The sequence below is a fragment of the Ursus arctos genome, unplaced genomic scaffold (genome assembly GCF_023065955.2).
Source record: "Ursus arctos isolate Adak ecotype North America unplaced genomic scaffold, UrsArc2.0 scaffold_18, whole genome shotgun sequence".
NCBI classification, from domain to species: Eukaryota; Metazoa; Chordata; class Mammalia; order Carnivora; family Ursidae; genus Ursus; species Ursus arctos.
In genome coordinates, this window is record NW_026622852.1 from 57,481,265 (window position 1) to 57,497,416 (window position 16,152).

Sequence of the window (16,152 nt, forward strand, 5' to 3'; positions counted from 1 at the left end):
CGACCCGCAGGAAACCGAGCCTTCGCCCCTGGTTCCGCACGGCCCAGGTCAAGGCGAGGCTCTCCGCCCGCCTGGGAGAAGGGTCACCGCCCCAGCGAGCGGCGTCGGGCCCCGTGACCGAGGGTGGGGTTCGGAAAAGCCCAGGATCTTCCGAGAGCCGGGACGGGGATGAGAAACCAGGACGCCGGAAGGGAACAGGGGGGTCGCCGTCGGTGTAGCACCGCGACTGTGACGGCCGAGCGCAGGGGTGCCGGCGGCCGCGAGGGGGCGCTGGGCGGCAGGGCGGGGGGCGGAGCGAACGGCGCGCGGGGCCGAGGCCACGCCCCCTCCCGCCGGGCGGCCCGGGCTCCGCCCCTCCTCCCTCTCCGAGTGGGGAAACTGAGGCCCGGGGACGGAAGGACGACCCCGGCGCCCCGGGGCTGCAGAGGCGCTTGAGCCACAGCCGATAGCAATGAGGAAGCATTGTAACAACGCTGTGTATTATTTTACGCAACAGCGGCGACGATAAATCAGCACCCCTTTGCCTGGCCCCTCGGTGCCTGGATTAACTCCGCGGATGAGCCTCGGCTCCCGGAAAGCGTCCACTTCGTCACGCAGAGTGCGAGTCTGTGCGTGAGCGTGCGGCGGTGGGGGGCTTTCAGGGAAACAGCTCGCAAACCCACCAGGTAATTTTGGGCACCAGTAACTGCCATGAAGGTGATAACAGAGATGCTGGGAAGAGATTGACCCGGGGCGGTTACCAGACAATCTGCAGGATGCCCCGAGAAGTGGGAATTTCCGATAAAGAATAATTTTTAGTATAATTATGCGTGATGCAGTAGTTGCAATATTGGGGGCATAGACTAAAGCAAAAAGTATGCGTGTGAATCCAAAATTGAAATTTAACTGAGTGTCCTGATTTTTATCTTCTGAATGTGGCAACCCTACCTGGGGGCCACTTAGATCGGGTCATAAGGGAGGGCCTCTTTGAGCAGGTGACGTGAGAGCGGAACCTTGAAGGGAAAACCAGGGCTCAAAGGGAAGGGCAGCAAAGCCCTTGACGCGGCAGCCCTAATGGGGCAGCGGGCTGGTGCAGCGGAGGCTCTGTGTGCCAAGCGAGAGGCTTAGGGACGCAGGCAGAGGAACAGCAGGGCCCGTCTAATCTGTGATTACGGAGCCTCGGAGGCTGCAGAAAGGGGTGTGGACATTTTACTCTAAGGGCAGGGGAAGCCATCGACTGCTTTAAAGCTGGGGGGTGACGCAGTCTGACTTGAGTTCTTAAAGGTCACTGACATTCTACGAGAAATGGGACAGGGAGGGCGCACTCGAGAGCGGGGAGGCCAGGTGGGAGCCCATCACCCATGCCCAGGCCAGCAGTGATGAGCTTGGATTAGGGGGCGATGTGTCTTTCTGGGTCTCCCGGGAGCAGTCACAGAGATAGTCAGGAGCGCCACAGCGTGAATTGGGTTGGCGTACCTGGGAAAGGTAAAGGGGGAAATGCCTCTTTGATGGGATGGGCGGGGAGAGCCTCAGGCAATCACCCAGATCAGACCTGGGAAAGGAAAGCCAACCACCCAGGATGGAATGTCGGTGCAGCCTCTGGGATAACAGAGGACACGGAGGCAGGGGACCTGCACAGTCCCCCTGCTAGCTGTCAGCTGAGTTGGGGGTGGGGTCCTGAAGGTGTGAGGGAGCCAGAAATAGTGCTTTGGAGAGTGTGACCGAGAATCTTCCAGAAAGTGGAAGGGCTGCCTGGTGGTCTGTGATGCTGAGGGCGGCGTGGTGCCACCTCGCCTGGTTCCGTGACAGTCCGTGGGGGGCAGACACAGAATAGTCAGTAGCAGAGAGGGAGGGGGTGAAGCAGAGGAATGTCTGTGAGATGTGAGGATAGTGGGGGGCCTGGGGTCTGCACTGGGTGAGGAGGGTGAAGTGAAACAGGGTCACTTATGTCAAGGGGTTTTAAAATGGAGCCAGGATGGGGCGCCTGGGTGGCACAGCGGTTAAGCATCTGCCTTCGGCTCAGGGCGTGATCCCGGCGTTCTGGGATCGAGCCCCACATCAGGCTCCTCTGCTGTGAGCCTGCTTCTTCCTTTCCCACTCCCCCTGCTTGTGTTCCCTCTCTCGCTGGCTGTCTCTATCTCTGTCAAATAAATAAATAAGATCTTTAAATAAATAAATAAATAAAATGGAGCCAGGAGTCCATTAAGGAGATGGGCCTCGCACACGTCCTCCCCATCGTCACCGGTGGAACAGTGAATTTTTGAACTAGGCCAGAGTGCGAATATTCCAGGGACCTAGCCTGAACACTTGCAGCCCTCCTACAGTGAAGGACTGCTTACTGATAGCCTCAGTCCAGATTTATATTACAAAGATCCCTTTCTGTTGCCAACACCAATCAAAAATTCTCTGTAAGCAATGTAAGCAATGGCCTGTTTTTGCTGTGAATGCTTGTGACTTTTGTTCCCGAGTGGGGCGTTATTTGGATTGTGACCCAAATCTCTGTGCCCTGAATTGCAATTCTTCCGAGTGGGGCGTTATTTGGATTGTGACCCAAATCTCTGTGCCCTGAATTGCAATTCTTCGATCCCAGATAGATGAGCTTGTGTAATGACTGCCTCCCGACGATTTTAGCTTGACAAAGGGAATGAGGAGTGGAGAGCGGGACAGATTATGGGGTGTCAGTAGAGGAGAGAAGGTTGGGGGCTGGAATGCACAGCCTTTTATCAGTCAGGGGAGAGGAACCCAGCCTTTGTTGTAGAATCACGCCTGAATCCACATCTGTAAGACTCCCGGTCCAGTGCTCCCTCCTCCTGATTGTGCTGCTTGGCACAGCTCCATCCCAGGGTGTAGGATCCGGTGCTCTGGACCGAGGACCCGCCTCGTGCAAGAGTGTGCAGGCTGCCCACTCCCATGGCCCCTGCCCCGAGAGGAAGCTCCCAAGAGTAAACACAGCCCCATCTTCCCACCCACCAGGGTCTACCACATTCCACACTGGCCAGATATCCAGTCACAAGGCTCTCTTCCTCTGCTACAGGCTGGTTTTCCTGAGGATGAGGCAGCCTCACCCTTGGGGGAGAGGTGTGGGGGCAATTCTCACTTCGGCCTTCTTTCTCCTGGGCTGCTGGGGTCTCTCCGATTTCCAGCAGGTGGGTGAGTCTGCAGGTGCGGACGTGTTTGGGGAGCCCTGGGGCCGGGAGTCTGAGTTCTTCTGGGTGCTGAAGGAGGGTGCCCTGGGGAGAGAGGGAACTGCCCAAACAGCCTTTGGGGAGAGTGGGGGTGTTCTTTCAGCTTTAGGGTTTGCACTGGGGGGGGGGGGGAGCAGATCTGAGCCTAGGGTTTCGGGGATGGAGTGTGCTCGCTGTGGAAGCAATGGGCTTCTCAGTACTGTGTCGTCCTCCCCCACCCCCACCTCGATTTCCCCTCCCCCTTGCCTTGTCCCTCTGCCACCCCCTCTCCCTCTCCCTCTTCTCTTCTCCCTTGTCCTTTCTGTCTTGCAGGAATTTCTTCAGGCTTTGGCACCAGAGGAAGTGACTTCTTATTTTGGCCCTGAAGCTACTTTAAAAGGTACTTGTCCTGGAGTCTTCTTAGCAGGGGGAGTTCCTCAGAGCCTGAGGGGCACATCCTCAGAGTCTGGGCTCTGCTGGGAGGAGGTCCAAGAAGCTGCCATCATTTCTGTTAATTAACTCTGGACTTCTGCCAAGTCCATGAAAGTGGTCTGGGTGTTCTGGACCAAGCTGGGGTTCTGACCCCAGGCGCCTGCTCAGTATCTCGAGGGAATGGTTACTAATTAGCTGGTCCCTTTTGCCCCGGGGTCTCCCTGGGGCTGGGGAAGCTGCAGGAGCTCTGTGGTTTCTGGTCACGGATGGAAATATTTATCTTTTCTGTGAGAAACAAGATAGGCGCTGGCTCAAGTTCCAGCCAGAGCCTTCCTGTCGCTCTCGGCCACGTCTGTGGACTTCTCTGGGCTGCCAGCCCCCTTTCCGAGTTGGGCCATTGATCTAAAGGCTCCTGGGTCCCAGAGGCAGGGTGGCCTAGCGGTCAGGGTGGAGAGATAGAAAGGATATCCCACTTGGGACTGAATTCTCTGGGGCCTGGGTCAGATGCACACCGAGCCCTGCCTGGGGTCGCCTGGGGGTGGGGGTGTGGACCGGAAACTTGTGTATGGGGCCCCAGGTCCCTGGAGCTCTGCCCCTGCTGGGGCCTGGGGTCTCTAAGCCCTCCAGGGGCTCCTTAGGGGTGAGGCAGATGGGTGGAAGAGGATGGTGAGGATGGCCTTGGGTGCCTGCCTTTCCTAGAGGTCCCAGAAGCTGTGCTTGAATGTGCTCTGTCTTTTGGGGTTCACGCCACCCCTCGTAAAACCCTGTCGTGGGGTGAGGCTAGTGTGCCGAGTGCTGGTCTGCTTCAGGGGTGAGGCCCAGATGGGAGAGGCAACTTGAAGTCCACCCCCTTGCAAGCTGGAAAGAGCTGAATTTGAACCCAGGCTCCCACCCCACCCCCTCCGGGGTTCCAGGCCAGCATGCGTCCCCACACCAAAGGGAACAAATTGGGGCCTCCTCTCCCGGGCAGGAAGACCGGAGGGCTGAGCATGGCTGAGCGAGGCAGCCTCCTGTCTCCTGCAGTGCCTCCATTCGATGTGGCCCCTCTCAGCTGCATCTGTGAAGATGGGCCCGGGGGGCCTCCCTGCAGGGCCCCAAGCTGCTCCCTGCACGCCTGGGGCCAGCTCTTCACCGTCTCCTTCCCGCCGGAGCAGAGCCTCCTTACGGCCTCCTTCACCAGCGAGCACGTGCTGAACGCCTCCCTGCGGCTACTGAGATGGCCGCCCCATCTCTGCTTCTCGGGAGGCCGCCCCCTGCTGCCCCTGGGTGCCGTGGCCAGAGTCACTTACTGCTCGGGCCACTTGGTGAGTGGGAGCCCGGCCCTCTTCCGCCCAGCCAGGTGTGCGGGAGGACAGCACACCGGATCTTTGCCGCATGCCAGGCCCCATGAAGGCATGTTCCACAGAGGCTAGAAAAGCTGGCTGAGCTCCCCCAGGCCTCCCAGCTAGCAGGCGGCAGAGCCAGGTGCAAATCCAGGGGACCAAGAAATGGAAAGAACCAGGGCTTCGCAGTCAGCCCTTTGAGTTCACATTCCAGCTCTGTCACTTAATCCTGACAACCTCGGACTGGACACTCGATCGGATCTCAGGGTCTTTAACTGAGAAATGATGAGGTGTCTTGGGTTGTCAGGTGGCCATGTAAATTTGTCACAACGCATCCATCAAGACAGAGCCACTTATGTCATTACACCCCTCCCTGGTTGCTGTGTTGGGCAGCCCAGCATGGGCTGGGACACATGCCACTCTGGGTCAGTCTGGTCACTGCCATGCCGTCCATTAGCACGGGCCTAGCTAGTCCCTTGAGGCTCCCTCCATTTCTGTACACGTGGGATCCCACCAGTGTCTCTCCCAGGTCCTACAGCCTGGGGTCCAAAGGCCGTGATGTGAGGCAGGACCAGAGTGTGGGTGGGGGGTGGGGGGGTGCTGGCAGCAGGTGTAGCTGTAGACATGGCCCCGGAAGGGCTCGGGTCCCCAGCTGTCCCACAAGGATGGGTTTGGGGATGCTGGACTTGGAGAGGAGCTGTTGCAGAGAGCTCAGGGCAGGTCCGTGCCCAGTGCTGTAACATCCCAGAGAGGCTCTGTCGTGCAGTGGGGCCGGTGGGCTGTGTGCCAGGCTGCTCTCTTCTCTAGGAGGGTGACATCCTTGTCGGTGCGGACCGGTTTTACGTCCAGCCAGTGAGGAGACAGCACCAGGAGCTGGTGCCTCCCTGGGTTCGTGCCCAGCCCCACCTGATCCACAGGCCTGTCCCCAAGGCCCCCGTGGCCCCCGAGGCCCCAGAAGTCATCCGAGGTACAGCACCCGGGAGAGGGAGGGTGGAGCTGCCCTTGGGGACAGCTCTGGGGGGGGCAGCTCCCCGAAACGCCCAGGTGGCCGTACAAAATGCTGCAACCGTGACTGAACCATCCTCGTCAGGATGCTGGGGAGCAGGTGGGCCAGGGGAACACGTGGCCGGCCATCAGCCATGCCCCCGACTGTCTACTTGGGGGACGGGTAGACGTCCAGCCTGCGAGCAGCTCTTCGTAGTTTACCAAGCACGTTCACAGTCGTGCGCTGTTGGCAGGACATCGCTTACTGGCATTAGTTACTAGTATAGACGGGAACACGGAGGCCCAAAGACGGAGTGGCTGGTCAGGGCTGACGCAGCGGCTTCAGGGCATGACCAGGATTGGAGCTGGCTCCGCTGCCTTCCAGGCCCACTTGTCCATCCTCCGGGTTGCATCCAGGTGCAGGCAGAGCGTGGTTTTGGGCTCTCCTTGTCATCTTGGAATGACCCTGTTCTGCTCTCCAGCAGGTGCCCAGAGGGGCATCAAGGAGGCAGAGTCAGTGCCTGGGGCTTTGGGGAGACCCAAAGGACAAAAAGGCCGCATAATAGCTCCCTCGTTGGGCCCTGCATTGCCACTGGGCCCTTTCAGATGCTCCGGAATGCCTGGTCCCTGATGGGATCTGGCCCTCGGGGTGGGGTGGAATCCAAGACCCAGTAGCCTCTTGGGCTAGCTCCCACTGGTTCTAACAGCCACCGCAGAAAGCGACTTCCGACAGCTTGGGACCCTCAACCCTCCTGAGGAGCCAGGAGGCCAGCTTCTGGAGGGCTAGAGGTAGGGGTTGAGAGTGGGCACAGCCCAGGCCCGCTCCCGAGGTGCTCACCCACCTGGGAGGCTGGTATCCCCTGGTCCCCACATTCCCCATGAGGAAGCTAAGGACCCCTGCCTCCCTAAACCCCGTAGTGGGTAGTGGCAGGGACAGGGCTCACATGGTCTCTCGGCCCAGGAAAGACCTGGCCGTGGGTGGCCAAACCACAGGTCGTCTGCTTTCTAGAACCTTCGCTGTCAGCCCTGCCTCCTCCCTCAGCAGGCCGTCCTCCTCACTCTCGAGTCCGGAGATGGGCTGCCGGGAGCGTCCTGCACTTGGAGCTGCTGGTGGCCGTGGGCCCCGACGTCTACCAGGCTCACCAGGAGGACACTGAGCGCTACGTTCTCACTAACCTCAACATGGTGAGTCCCTTGTGGAGCCGGCCCCTTGGACGGTGCTGGCCAGAAGGCGCGGGACTTGGGAGCCTCCAGATCCGGCGCCCCATGCCAGGGGCTTGGGGTGGAATGTGCGTGGGCTGGCTTACCGGGTACTTTGAACTCGGGTTGAACTCAGGTGTAACCCTAAGGCTGGGGTCATGCTTGGGCCCCAGGGCCTTGGCGTGGGGAGGGGTGCGGCCTGCCCTTTGCTTCCTCCTCCACTCCCTCAGCCGGCATGGAGGTGGGTGAGGTCCTGGGACCCCTCTTGGCTCCCTAGTGTACCCCACAGCCTCTTGCTACTTGGGTCCCTTCTCTCCGGGGGACTCTCGAATCTGGCCTCTGTCCTGAAGCCCATTTGCTCCACGGGCACCTCGGCCAGCAGCGCTGGCCCTCTTCTTGTGGGCACCCCATTGCTGCTGGCCTCTCCTTGGCTTAGGGGTGAAGGGGGGGTGGGAGTAGAACTCGCACGGGGTGTTATCAGAGGGACAGAGGCGTCCCAACAACCGAGTGCTCACGGGTGATCTAACAGACTCCATGAGACCCCGTGCCCGCAACTAGGGAACGCACGTGTGACACACACACACACACACACACACAGTGACTGCTCTAGGCTGCCATGGAAGCTTCCACAGCGTCAGGAGGTTAGGAACAACACCGCAAGGAGAGTGCTCTCCTGCTTGTAAGCTGGCCCTGAAGGGCGGGCTGCTTCCAGAGAATGTATAGTTCTTAGCGCCACTGTGTGCCCTGCCTCAGGTGTGGCCACAGAAAAGTCCCCCCCAGGCTCAGAGCCCCAGGCCACCGGTCCCCTCCCTGCCCCCTCCCTGTCCCCTTGTGTTCTCTGGGCCTCTGGGTCCCATGGCCACACCCCTGTGGTCCCGCCCCCTTGCAGACCTGGCACCAGGCCACAGTAAGCCCGCTCAGGTGTCCGCCTGCAGCCCTGGGCGAACTGCATCTCTGGACAGCATCTCCTTTGAGTGGCTTGAAAGCTCTTGTTTTCAAGCACTGGGGGTCCCACCGCGAATATACTGATGATGGTGATGGAGCCGTGCTCCCTCTGCTCGTTTGTGCCTTCTGAGGACCCAGGAGGGTGGTAGATGCCAGCCTGGCTTCTGCCCAGACGGTGCTGTCTTGACAGGACACCCACCTCGTGCCAGCTGTTTTGTTCCTAAGTCTGCTAACAGCACGGAAGGCTTTCCCTCCATTTTCCAGATAAGAAACCTGGGCTTCCAGGGTCAGTTCACGGGATCCTGAGCAGCCTGGAAAGGAAAGTGGCAGAGCTCGGTGTCAGGCTCAGGCCAGCTGAGGCCAGTGACAGCAGAGTGCTCCCATGGGTGCCCTGTGTAATTCCGAGGACGAGTCGGTGCCAACAGCCCCATGACAAGTCAACCACGATTGGCATCTTTTTTTTTTTTTTTAAGATTTTATTTATTTATTTGAAAGAGAGAGTGAGTGAGAGAGAGAGCAGGAGCAGGAGCAGAGGGAGAGGGATTAGCAGACTCCCCTGCTGAGCAGAGAGCCCCATCGATCCCAGGACCGCAGGATCATGACCTGAGCCAAAGGCAGACAGTTAACCAACTGAGCCACCCAGGCGTCCCCACGATCGGCATCTCGACACGTGTGCCAAGAGAGAGCCAGGAGGCTGGCTGTGGGGGGAACCTTCTCTCTGGAACCCAGGAAAGGGCTTGTGGAGGGAGGGGAGGCCCTCGTGCTGCATTACGGAGACGCGAAGGTTAAACAAGCAGAGAACGGTGTTTCAGGTGGATGGGCAGAATGGAGAAAGGACAGGGTGAATCTGGTGAGAGAGAACAGTGTTGGAATGGAATGTTCTAGACTAATAACAATTATTTGTGTCCCATGGTTTCAGGGTCGTGTGTGTGTGTGTGTGTGTGTGTGTGTGTTGGTTGGACTTCTTGAGCCCTGAGCAAGGGGAGGACCAGAGCACATTGCCTGTCCCTGTGGCTGGCTCCCCGCCCAGGGACTAGCATCTTCTCCCATGTTGATGGCGCATCTTCTCCGGGGCCCAGCCCGCCAGTCAGGCCACGCCAGCCCACGTGAGTCATCTCTCTTTCCTGCCCTTCCACAGGGGTCAGAGCTGCTGAGGGACCCATCCCTGGGGGCTCAGTTCCGAGTACATTTGGTGAAGTTGGTCATCCTGACCCAGCCCGAGGTAGGCGCCGAGCTGGGAGCCCAGAGTCGCTGGAAAACCCACTTCTGTTCTCTTTCCCTCTTCCTGTGGGTCTCCCCATCTGTAGCATGCGTTGGAACAGGGCTGCAGTGAGGCCTGAGATGCCAGTGGCTGTCCGCACCCTGTTGGGTGCAGTGCCCATAAACACGGGGTCTATTACTGACCCCCCAGGATGCCCCGAATATCACAGCCAACATCACGGCGTCACTGCTGAGCGTCTGCGAGTGGAGCAGGACGGTCAACCCTGAGGACGACATGGATCCCGGGCATGCCGACCTGGTCCTCTACGTCACCAGGTAGCCGTGCTCCCCAGGGGCACGCCAGCCTGCCTGGGAGCTGCACCCCGTCTCTGCAAAGGCGGTCTGGCAGCAGGAGACACCTCAGCACCACCCGGATGGATGTCTGTTCTCTCTTGCCAAGGTTTGACCTGGAGTTACCTGATGGTAACCGGAAGGTTCGGGGGGTCACCCAGCTGGGGGGTGCTTGCTCGTCCTCCTGGAGCTGCCTCATCACCGAGGATACTGGCTTTGACCTGGGGGTCACCATCGCCCATGAGATTGGGCACAGGTAGGCGTCCTGTCCCCAAGCTGAGGCCCAGGAGCTGACCGGGGCTCCCAGGAGGTCACGTCGAGGCTGGCGGTGGGCCCCGGAAGAGTCTGCCGGAATGAACCTGTACCCTTGGCCCCAGTGGGCTTGGGAGGTGGGGCGGGCACAAGGGCTGGGAAATCTGATACTTCTTGATTACCAGGCGATTAAAAAAATTTTTTTTCCTCCAAAAACAAGCAAGACAAACTTAGCAATTAGAAAATAATTTTTCCAGGAAATTCAGGTAAAGAAAAAGTAGGCTGTCAAAATTATCCCAGATCCTACCACTTAGAGATAACATCTGTTCACGTTTTGTGTTGTAGTTATTTCTTACCCACACACATAATTTTTTATTGCAAAATCGGGATTGTATTGTATATTGTTTTGTTCCTTGTTTTTTAATGGAACAATAAATACATCCCAAACATTTTTTCCTAGATCTTTTATAATTTTTTTTGTATGCACTGTAATTTATTTAACTAATCCCCCCGTTGTTGGCTTTTTAGGTTGTTTCCAAGTTTTTCCTGTTATGAACATTCTGCATTCTGTAGGCAAATCTTTGTTCCTGTCTATTGTCATTTACCCAAAGTGGGGAACTTCTTTTCTTTATGGTTTTTAGTCTTTTCATTATGAAAGTAACACCCACTTGCTGTAAAAAGTCAGGCAGTACGGAGACACCTAAAGTAAAAAGCGAGTCTCTGCTGCCTCCCCCCAGCCCCCACCTGCCCCCAGGCCTCCCCCCCACTGAGCTCTGCTGTGGAATCCCCCACACCCCTATCTCTGTGAGGGGCCCAGGTGCCCAGTGAACCTGGGGCTCCTCCCCCCCACATCAGCCCACAACAGGCCCGCTCTTACCCTGGTTCCTGCACCTGCACCCCTCCACCCCTGCACCCCATGCCCACCCTGCAAGACCTCCATCTGTCTTGTTCGGAGGGAAAAGGTTGGTTTTGTTTGTTTTTTGTTTGTTTTTGTTTTTAAGAAGGTTTTGAAAACCATTGTCTTCCACGGGGAGTGGAGACGATGGCCAAAGGCCTGCACATCTTCTCGACTTTTTTATTAACGTTAGGATGCAAGCAGTGGATGAATTTTTCCACTCTGAGCCAGCAGCCCACAGATCAAGAAAGTAATCACCGGCAGCCGCCCCCCCCCCCCCCCCCGCCAGGGTGCCTCCAGACCCCATCCGCCCTGATTTATAATACTGCGGATTAGATTGGCCTCAACACTTCTAAAACCTTTTGATATTTATTAGCCTAAAGAGGCAGGAGCCCCCTGGCTGATCCAGTGCTCTCTCGGGTGGGAAACTGAGGCAGGGCTCTCTGGTGGCAGGGTCAGGAGGCCCCTGGGGTCTGAAACCACGCTGCTGCCACGGTCATCACAGGATCGGCCGGGCCTGGACAGGAGCGGGGGATGGAGGCGGTGGGTAGGCGAGGGGACCCTCAGCGTTGCCTCCCCCGCACAGCTTGGGCGTGGAGCACGACGGTGCGCCGGGCAGCGGCTGCGAGCCCAGCGGCCACGTGATGGCGTCCCAGGACGCGGCGCCCGCCGGCGGCGACCTCTCGTGGTCCGCCTGCAGCCGCCGGCAGCTGCTGCACCTGCTGAGGTAGCTGCGTCCGTCACCCCGCCCAGCCCTCCCCACGCCCCCATCTGCACTCGGGGCGCACCCCTGCTCGTCCCCCAGACCCACCCCTCCATCTGCCCCAGCCATGCCCGGCCCTCTCAATCCCCTCGCGTCCCCCGCCCCCCTCCCCATGGGCCCCCAGCACCTCCCCAGGGCACTCCATCCTCCGCCACGCCCCTGCACCCACCCTTCCACCTGCCCCTCCGCATGCCGGCCGTTCACATCTCTCTGGGCCGGCTCCCTCCTTCCCTCCTACTCCCGTGCACCCGCTCTTCCATCCCACCCGCTTCTGCGCCCACCCCTCAATTCTGCCCCATACACGCCCATCCTTCCAGGCACCATGCCTTAGCCTGGACCCTCCATCCCACCCGCTCCCCAGTCCAGCCTCCGTCTGCCGCATCCCCTCCTCCCCGCTGCTTCGTGCGCGCTTCCGCTCCGGCCCCACCTGTACTCCGCGCTGGTTCCGGGCTTACGCCCGGTCCCCGCACAGGGCCAGCTCTCGGTGCGGGCAGCGCCGAGGACTCCCATCCTCCCCCGCCCCCACCCCGTGTCCACCGGGGCCTGAGCCGGGGCCTTGTCGCAGCACAGGACGGGCGCACTGCATGCGGGACCCGCCAGAGCAGCAGGCCGGAGCCGCGGGGCACCCTCCCCAGGCGCAGCCCGGCCTCCTCTACGGCGCGGACGAGCAGTGCCGCGTTGCCTTCGGCGCCAGGGCGGTGGCCTGCACCTTCGCCAGGGAACACCTCGTGAGTCCCGCCGCCCGCTTATCCACAACCAAACCCATGCGCCCTCCACCTGTGCCCAACGGCCCCGCACCGCTCATGCCCCCCTGTGAGCACCCGCTGTGCCAGGCTGTCAGTCACTTCTTAACATTATTAATTTTTAAACAAGAGCCCAATGTTTTCATTTTGACTGTGTCCCGCAAATAAGGGAGAGCCGGCCCTGGCAGGCTCCTGAGTCCTTGGACGTGGAACTTAAATAGGCAGTTACCAAGGGCTTCCAACCCAATGGGAACCTGGAGGGCTTCCCGGAGGAAGTGACCTCCAAACCAAACCCTATAGCAGGAGTGTGAGCTGGCAGGGGCAGGGGAGATGAAGGGGGCAGGCACCCCAAAGACAGACTTCCTCCCTGGGCTGCACAGGACTTTCATGGACCCCAGGCACCTTTGCCTTAGTGGGCCCCTTCTTCCATACAAAATATTAAGACTTATTATCAGTGTTTTTATAAATGTAGTGTAAGTGTTGTAAATACGAATGTATTAACATTACATATTAGAACATCTCCTTTGATAGAAAAGATCATCATTTTCTTTTGGTTTTAAAAGAAATGAAAACGTATTTGTGGGCCCCTAAAATGACTGTGGGCCCTGGTCACTGTCCCTGTCCTATGGAGAGGTGTGCTGTGCCCTTTTGCCCTGGCCACCATTGCCCATGGAACAGTGTATGTGTCACTGTGTTCTGTGGTGTGGGGGGACAATTAAGACTGGATGCTGAGCCAACAGGCTGTGGTGGCCTCGAGCTGGCCACCTGTCTCCCCTCTTAGGACATGTGCCAGGCTCTGTCCTGCCACACTGACCCCCTGGACCAAAGCCGCTGTAGCCGCCTCCTCGTTCCTCTCCTGGATGGGACAGAGTGCGGCGTGCAGAAGGTCAGAGCAGGGAATGAAGGGATGGTAGAGTGTGTGCGTTTGTGTGCGTGCATGTGTGCGTGTGTGTGTGCACACGCGGGTGCACACGCACAGACTGGCACTCGCACGTGTCCATGCAGAGCACCAAAGACTAGCTGCCTGCATTCCTGGGGTGGGGGACAGGAGGATCGGTTAGCTGGGGCAGAGGGCCCTGGAGCGGCTCTTGGTCACCTGGTCTGGAGAGCCGTGCTGCAAGACACGTCACGTGCACCAGCTGACTTGCCCTGCCTCTCTGCAGGGCCTGGAAGATGGGACGGGTTTTCTAGGTTCCCAGGACCAGTGAAAACTGACAAGGGGCTTGCTGGTGACTCTGCCCAGGCAGATGGGGGAACCAGAGCTCCGCCCTTCCCGCACCATTGTTGAGTTTCTTTCTCTATTTTTTAAGAAGATTTTATTTGGTTTTTTCTTTTTTTTAAAGATTTTATTTATTTGTTCGACAGAGATAGAGACAGCCAGCGAGAGAGGGAACACAAGCAGGGGGAGTGGGAGAGGAAGAAGCAGGCTCCTAGCGGAGGAGCCTGATGTGGGGCTCGATCCCATAACGCCGGGATCACGCCCTGAACCGAAGGCAGACGCTTAACCGCTGTGCCACCCAGGCACCCCGAAGAAGATTTTATTTGTTTGACACAGACAGAGCACAAGCAGGGCAAGCAGCAGGCAGAGGGAGAGGGAGAAGCAGGCTCCATGCTGAGCAAGGAGCCCTGTTGTTGAGTTTCTTTCCCCCCTTCCCTTGGTCTGGAGACAGGCATGTGTTGTCACCCCCGGCCCCACAGAGGAGACAAAGTCTTTGAGTGGTAGTGATAGCAGGGCCCAGCTCCCTGACCCAGACTCCCTCTCGTTGGCCGTGCCAGGCAGCGTCTTCCTCTACCCTGCAGACCTCAGGGCCTCTGCCTTTCTTCTCTTCTCTGCCGAGTGTGGCCAGACCCTTTCTCTGTCCTACAGCCTGGGGTTTTGCCCTCTCCCATTCAGTGTTGGTTCCTGAGCAGGATGGGGGTGGGGGGGTGCCTGCATGTGTGCACACCTGCATGGGTGTGGGTGCCCTGTGTGTGGGGAGCCCTGTGGATATGGGGCTCCCATGGGTGTGGGGTGCCCCGGCTGTGGGATGGTGTGTCCTTCTCTTGCAGTGGTGCTCCAAGGGTCACTGCCGCTCCCTGGCAGAGCTGAGCCCCGTGGGGGTGGTGCACGGGCACTGGTCTAGCTGGGGTGCCCCCAGTCCTTGCTCCCGCTCCTGCGGAGGGGGTGTGGTCACCCGGAGGCGGCAGTGCAACAACCCCAGGTACCACATGGAGGGCGCCCTGTGCTTTAGGTCAGGGAGGGGGGCCTGTTCCACATTCCCTGGTTGGGGGGCAGGGGGTCACCTGTCACCCTTTGTGTCTCGTGGACATTTTCAGGCCTGCCTTCGGAGGGCGTGCGTGTGTGGGTGCTGACCTCCAGGCCGAGATGTGCAACACCCAGGTAGGCCTGCTTCTCGGGGGCAGGACGAGAGGCTTAGTTTGGCAGTGCTGGGCCCTGGGGGAGCCGAAGGATCAGGGCGGCTGTAACTTGTGGTTCACACCAGGGCGCTTTTGAGAGTGAGGGGGTGCTGCTCTGCTTCCGCTGGGACCACAGTGCGTACTCCAGGTGTCACACCTCTGTCCGCACGTGCCACCACCCTCCCCGGCAGCACCCCTGACACCATCCTTTCAGTCCAAGTGCAGGTGAAATTCACATCATATAGAACCAACCGTTTTAGAGTGTGGGATCCAGTGGCATTGGTACATTCACGAAGTGGTGCAGCCACCCCCTCTATCAGGTTCCAAACATCTCCATCACCCAAAGTAGAACCCCAGACTCATAAGCAGTCACTTCCCCTCCCCCTCCTCCAGCCCCTGGCAACCACCAGTTGCTTTCTGTCTCCCCGGATTTGCCTGTCCCGGCTGTTTCAGAGAAGTGGAATCCCACGGTGGGTGGGCTTTCGTGACTGGCTTCTTTCACTCACCATCACGTCCTCAGGGTCATCCACATTGTAGCAGGAGTGAGAAGTTCACTCCTTTTTATGGCTGAATGACATCCCATCGTACGGATGGAGCACGTGTCATCTGTTCATCAGCCGATGGACGTTTGAGCCGTTTCCACCTTTTGGTTATTGTGAATCATGCTGCTGTGGACACGTGTGTCCGTGGACTTCAGTGCCAGTTTCTATTTCTTCTGGGTGTACACCTAAGAGAGGAGTCACTGGGTCACGTGGTTTCTACGTACGGTTCTTTGAGGAACCTCCAAGCCATCCTGCACAGCCGCCGAGCTGTTTCGCTTTCCCACCAGCCATGTGCAAGGGTTCCAGTTTCTCCACATCCTCCCTTCCTCTCCTTCCTTACTGTCCGTGGCTTTGATCATGGCCATCATTCCAGGTGGGAACTGCTAGAATGGCTCCTTTGACCTTGAGCTAAGATCCTGCACCTGGTGAGACCCTCCCTCCTGCCTTCTCCCGGCAGACACTAGGCCTCCCCAGCCCGGGAGGGCACAGTCTTCACGGGGAGCACAGGCTCAGGGGAGGAGCAGGCAAGCAGTGCTCTTTACTTCTTTGTCGCTGGGTGGTAGGTCCTGCCCTGTGTCCCTGCAAATTCTCCTGGATTCTCCCATCAGCAGAGAAAGGCTCTTGTCTCCCCCGCTTTACAGAGCAGGGAACTGACGTGCAGCCAGGACCTGGGCTCAAACGCACGTTGTGACCCTCGCACTGCGGGGTGCCTTGTGGTCTCCAGTGGCAAAGGCCCCTGTCCTAGGTCCCCTGCCCCGAGCATCCCAGGGCCCCTCCTGTGCCTGTCTTCTGCCTCCTCCCTGCCAGGCCTGTGAGAAGACCCAGCTGGAGTTCATGTCCGAGCAGTGCTCCCAGACGGACAGGAAACCGCTGCACCTCTCCCCGGGCAACACCTCCTTCTACCGCTGGGGCTCCGCTGAGCAGTATAGTCAAGGTGGGGCTGGTGCCATCTCCCTGACGCTGTTCAGAGCAGGGCTCGGGCT

At 58.9% G+C, this 16,152-nt stretch overlaps 1 protein-coding gene across 6 annotated transcripts in view; it reads left to right on the forward strand.

Moving 5' to 3' along the window:
- The first annotated feature begins 336 nt into the window (after positions 1-336).
- The window catches only part of ADAMTS13 (ADAM metallopeptidase with thrombospondin type 1 motif 13), a 32,287-nt gene continuing 16,471 nt past the window's right edge, over positions 337-16,152 (forward strand). Inside the window, exons 1-15 of one of the 6 annotated variants that reach the window (XM_057313819.1) lie at positions 337-665; positions 3,014-3,125; positions 3,477-3,543; positions 4,599-4,879; positions 5,705-5,864; positions 6,891-7,066; positions 9,165-9,248; positions 9,438-9,562; positions 9,687-9,833; positions 11,311-11,451; positions 12,053-12,215; positions 13,012-13,116; positions 14,280-14,431; positions 14,547-14,610; positions 15,977-16,103. In XM_057313819.1, coding sequence (XP_057169802.1) covers positions 3,030-3,125; positions 3,477-3,543; positions 4,599-4,879; positions 5,705-5,864; positions 6,891-7,066; positions 9,165-9,248; positions 9,438-9,562; positions 9,687-9,833; positions 11,311-11,451; positions 12,053-12,215; positions 13,012-13,116; positions 14,280-14,431; positions 14,547-14,610; positions 15,977-16,103 — 1,888 coding nt within the window. In that variant the 5' untranslated portion in view covers positions 337-665; positions 3,014-3,029. Of the gene's footprint in view, positions 666-2,952; positions 3,126-3,476; positions 3,544-4,598; positions 4,880-5,704; positions 5,865-6,890; positions 7,067-9,164; positions 9,249-9,437; positions 9,563-9,686; positions 9,834-11,310; positions 11,452-12,052; positions 12,216-13,011; positions 13,117-14,279; positions 14,432-14,546; positions 14,611-15,976; positions 16,104-16,152 lie in introns of those variants that run through there. The other 5 variants (XM_044389701.3, XM_044389703.3, XM_044389702.3 and 2 more) reach the window with 5 other exon arrangements.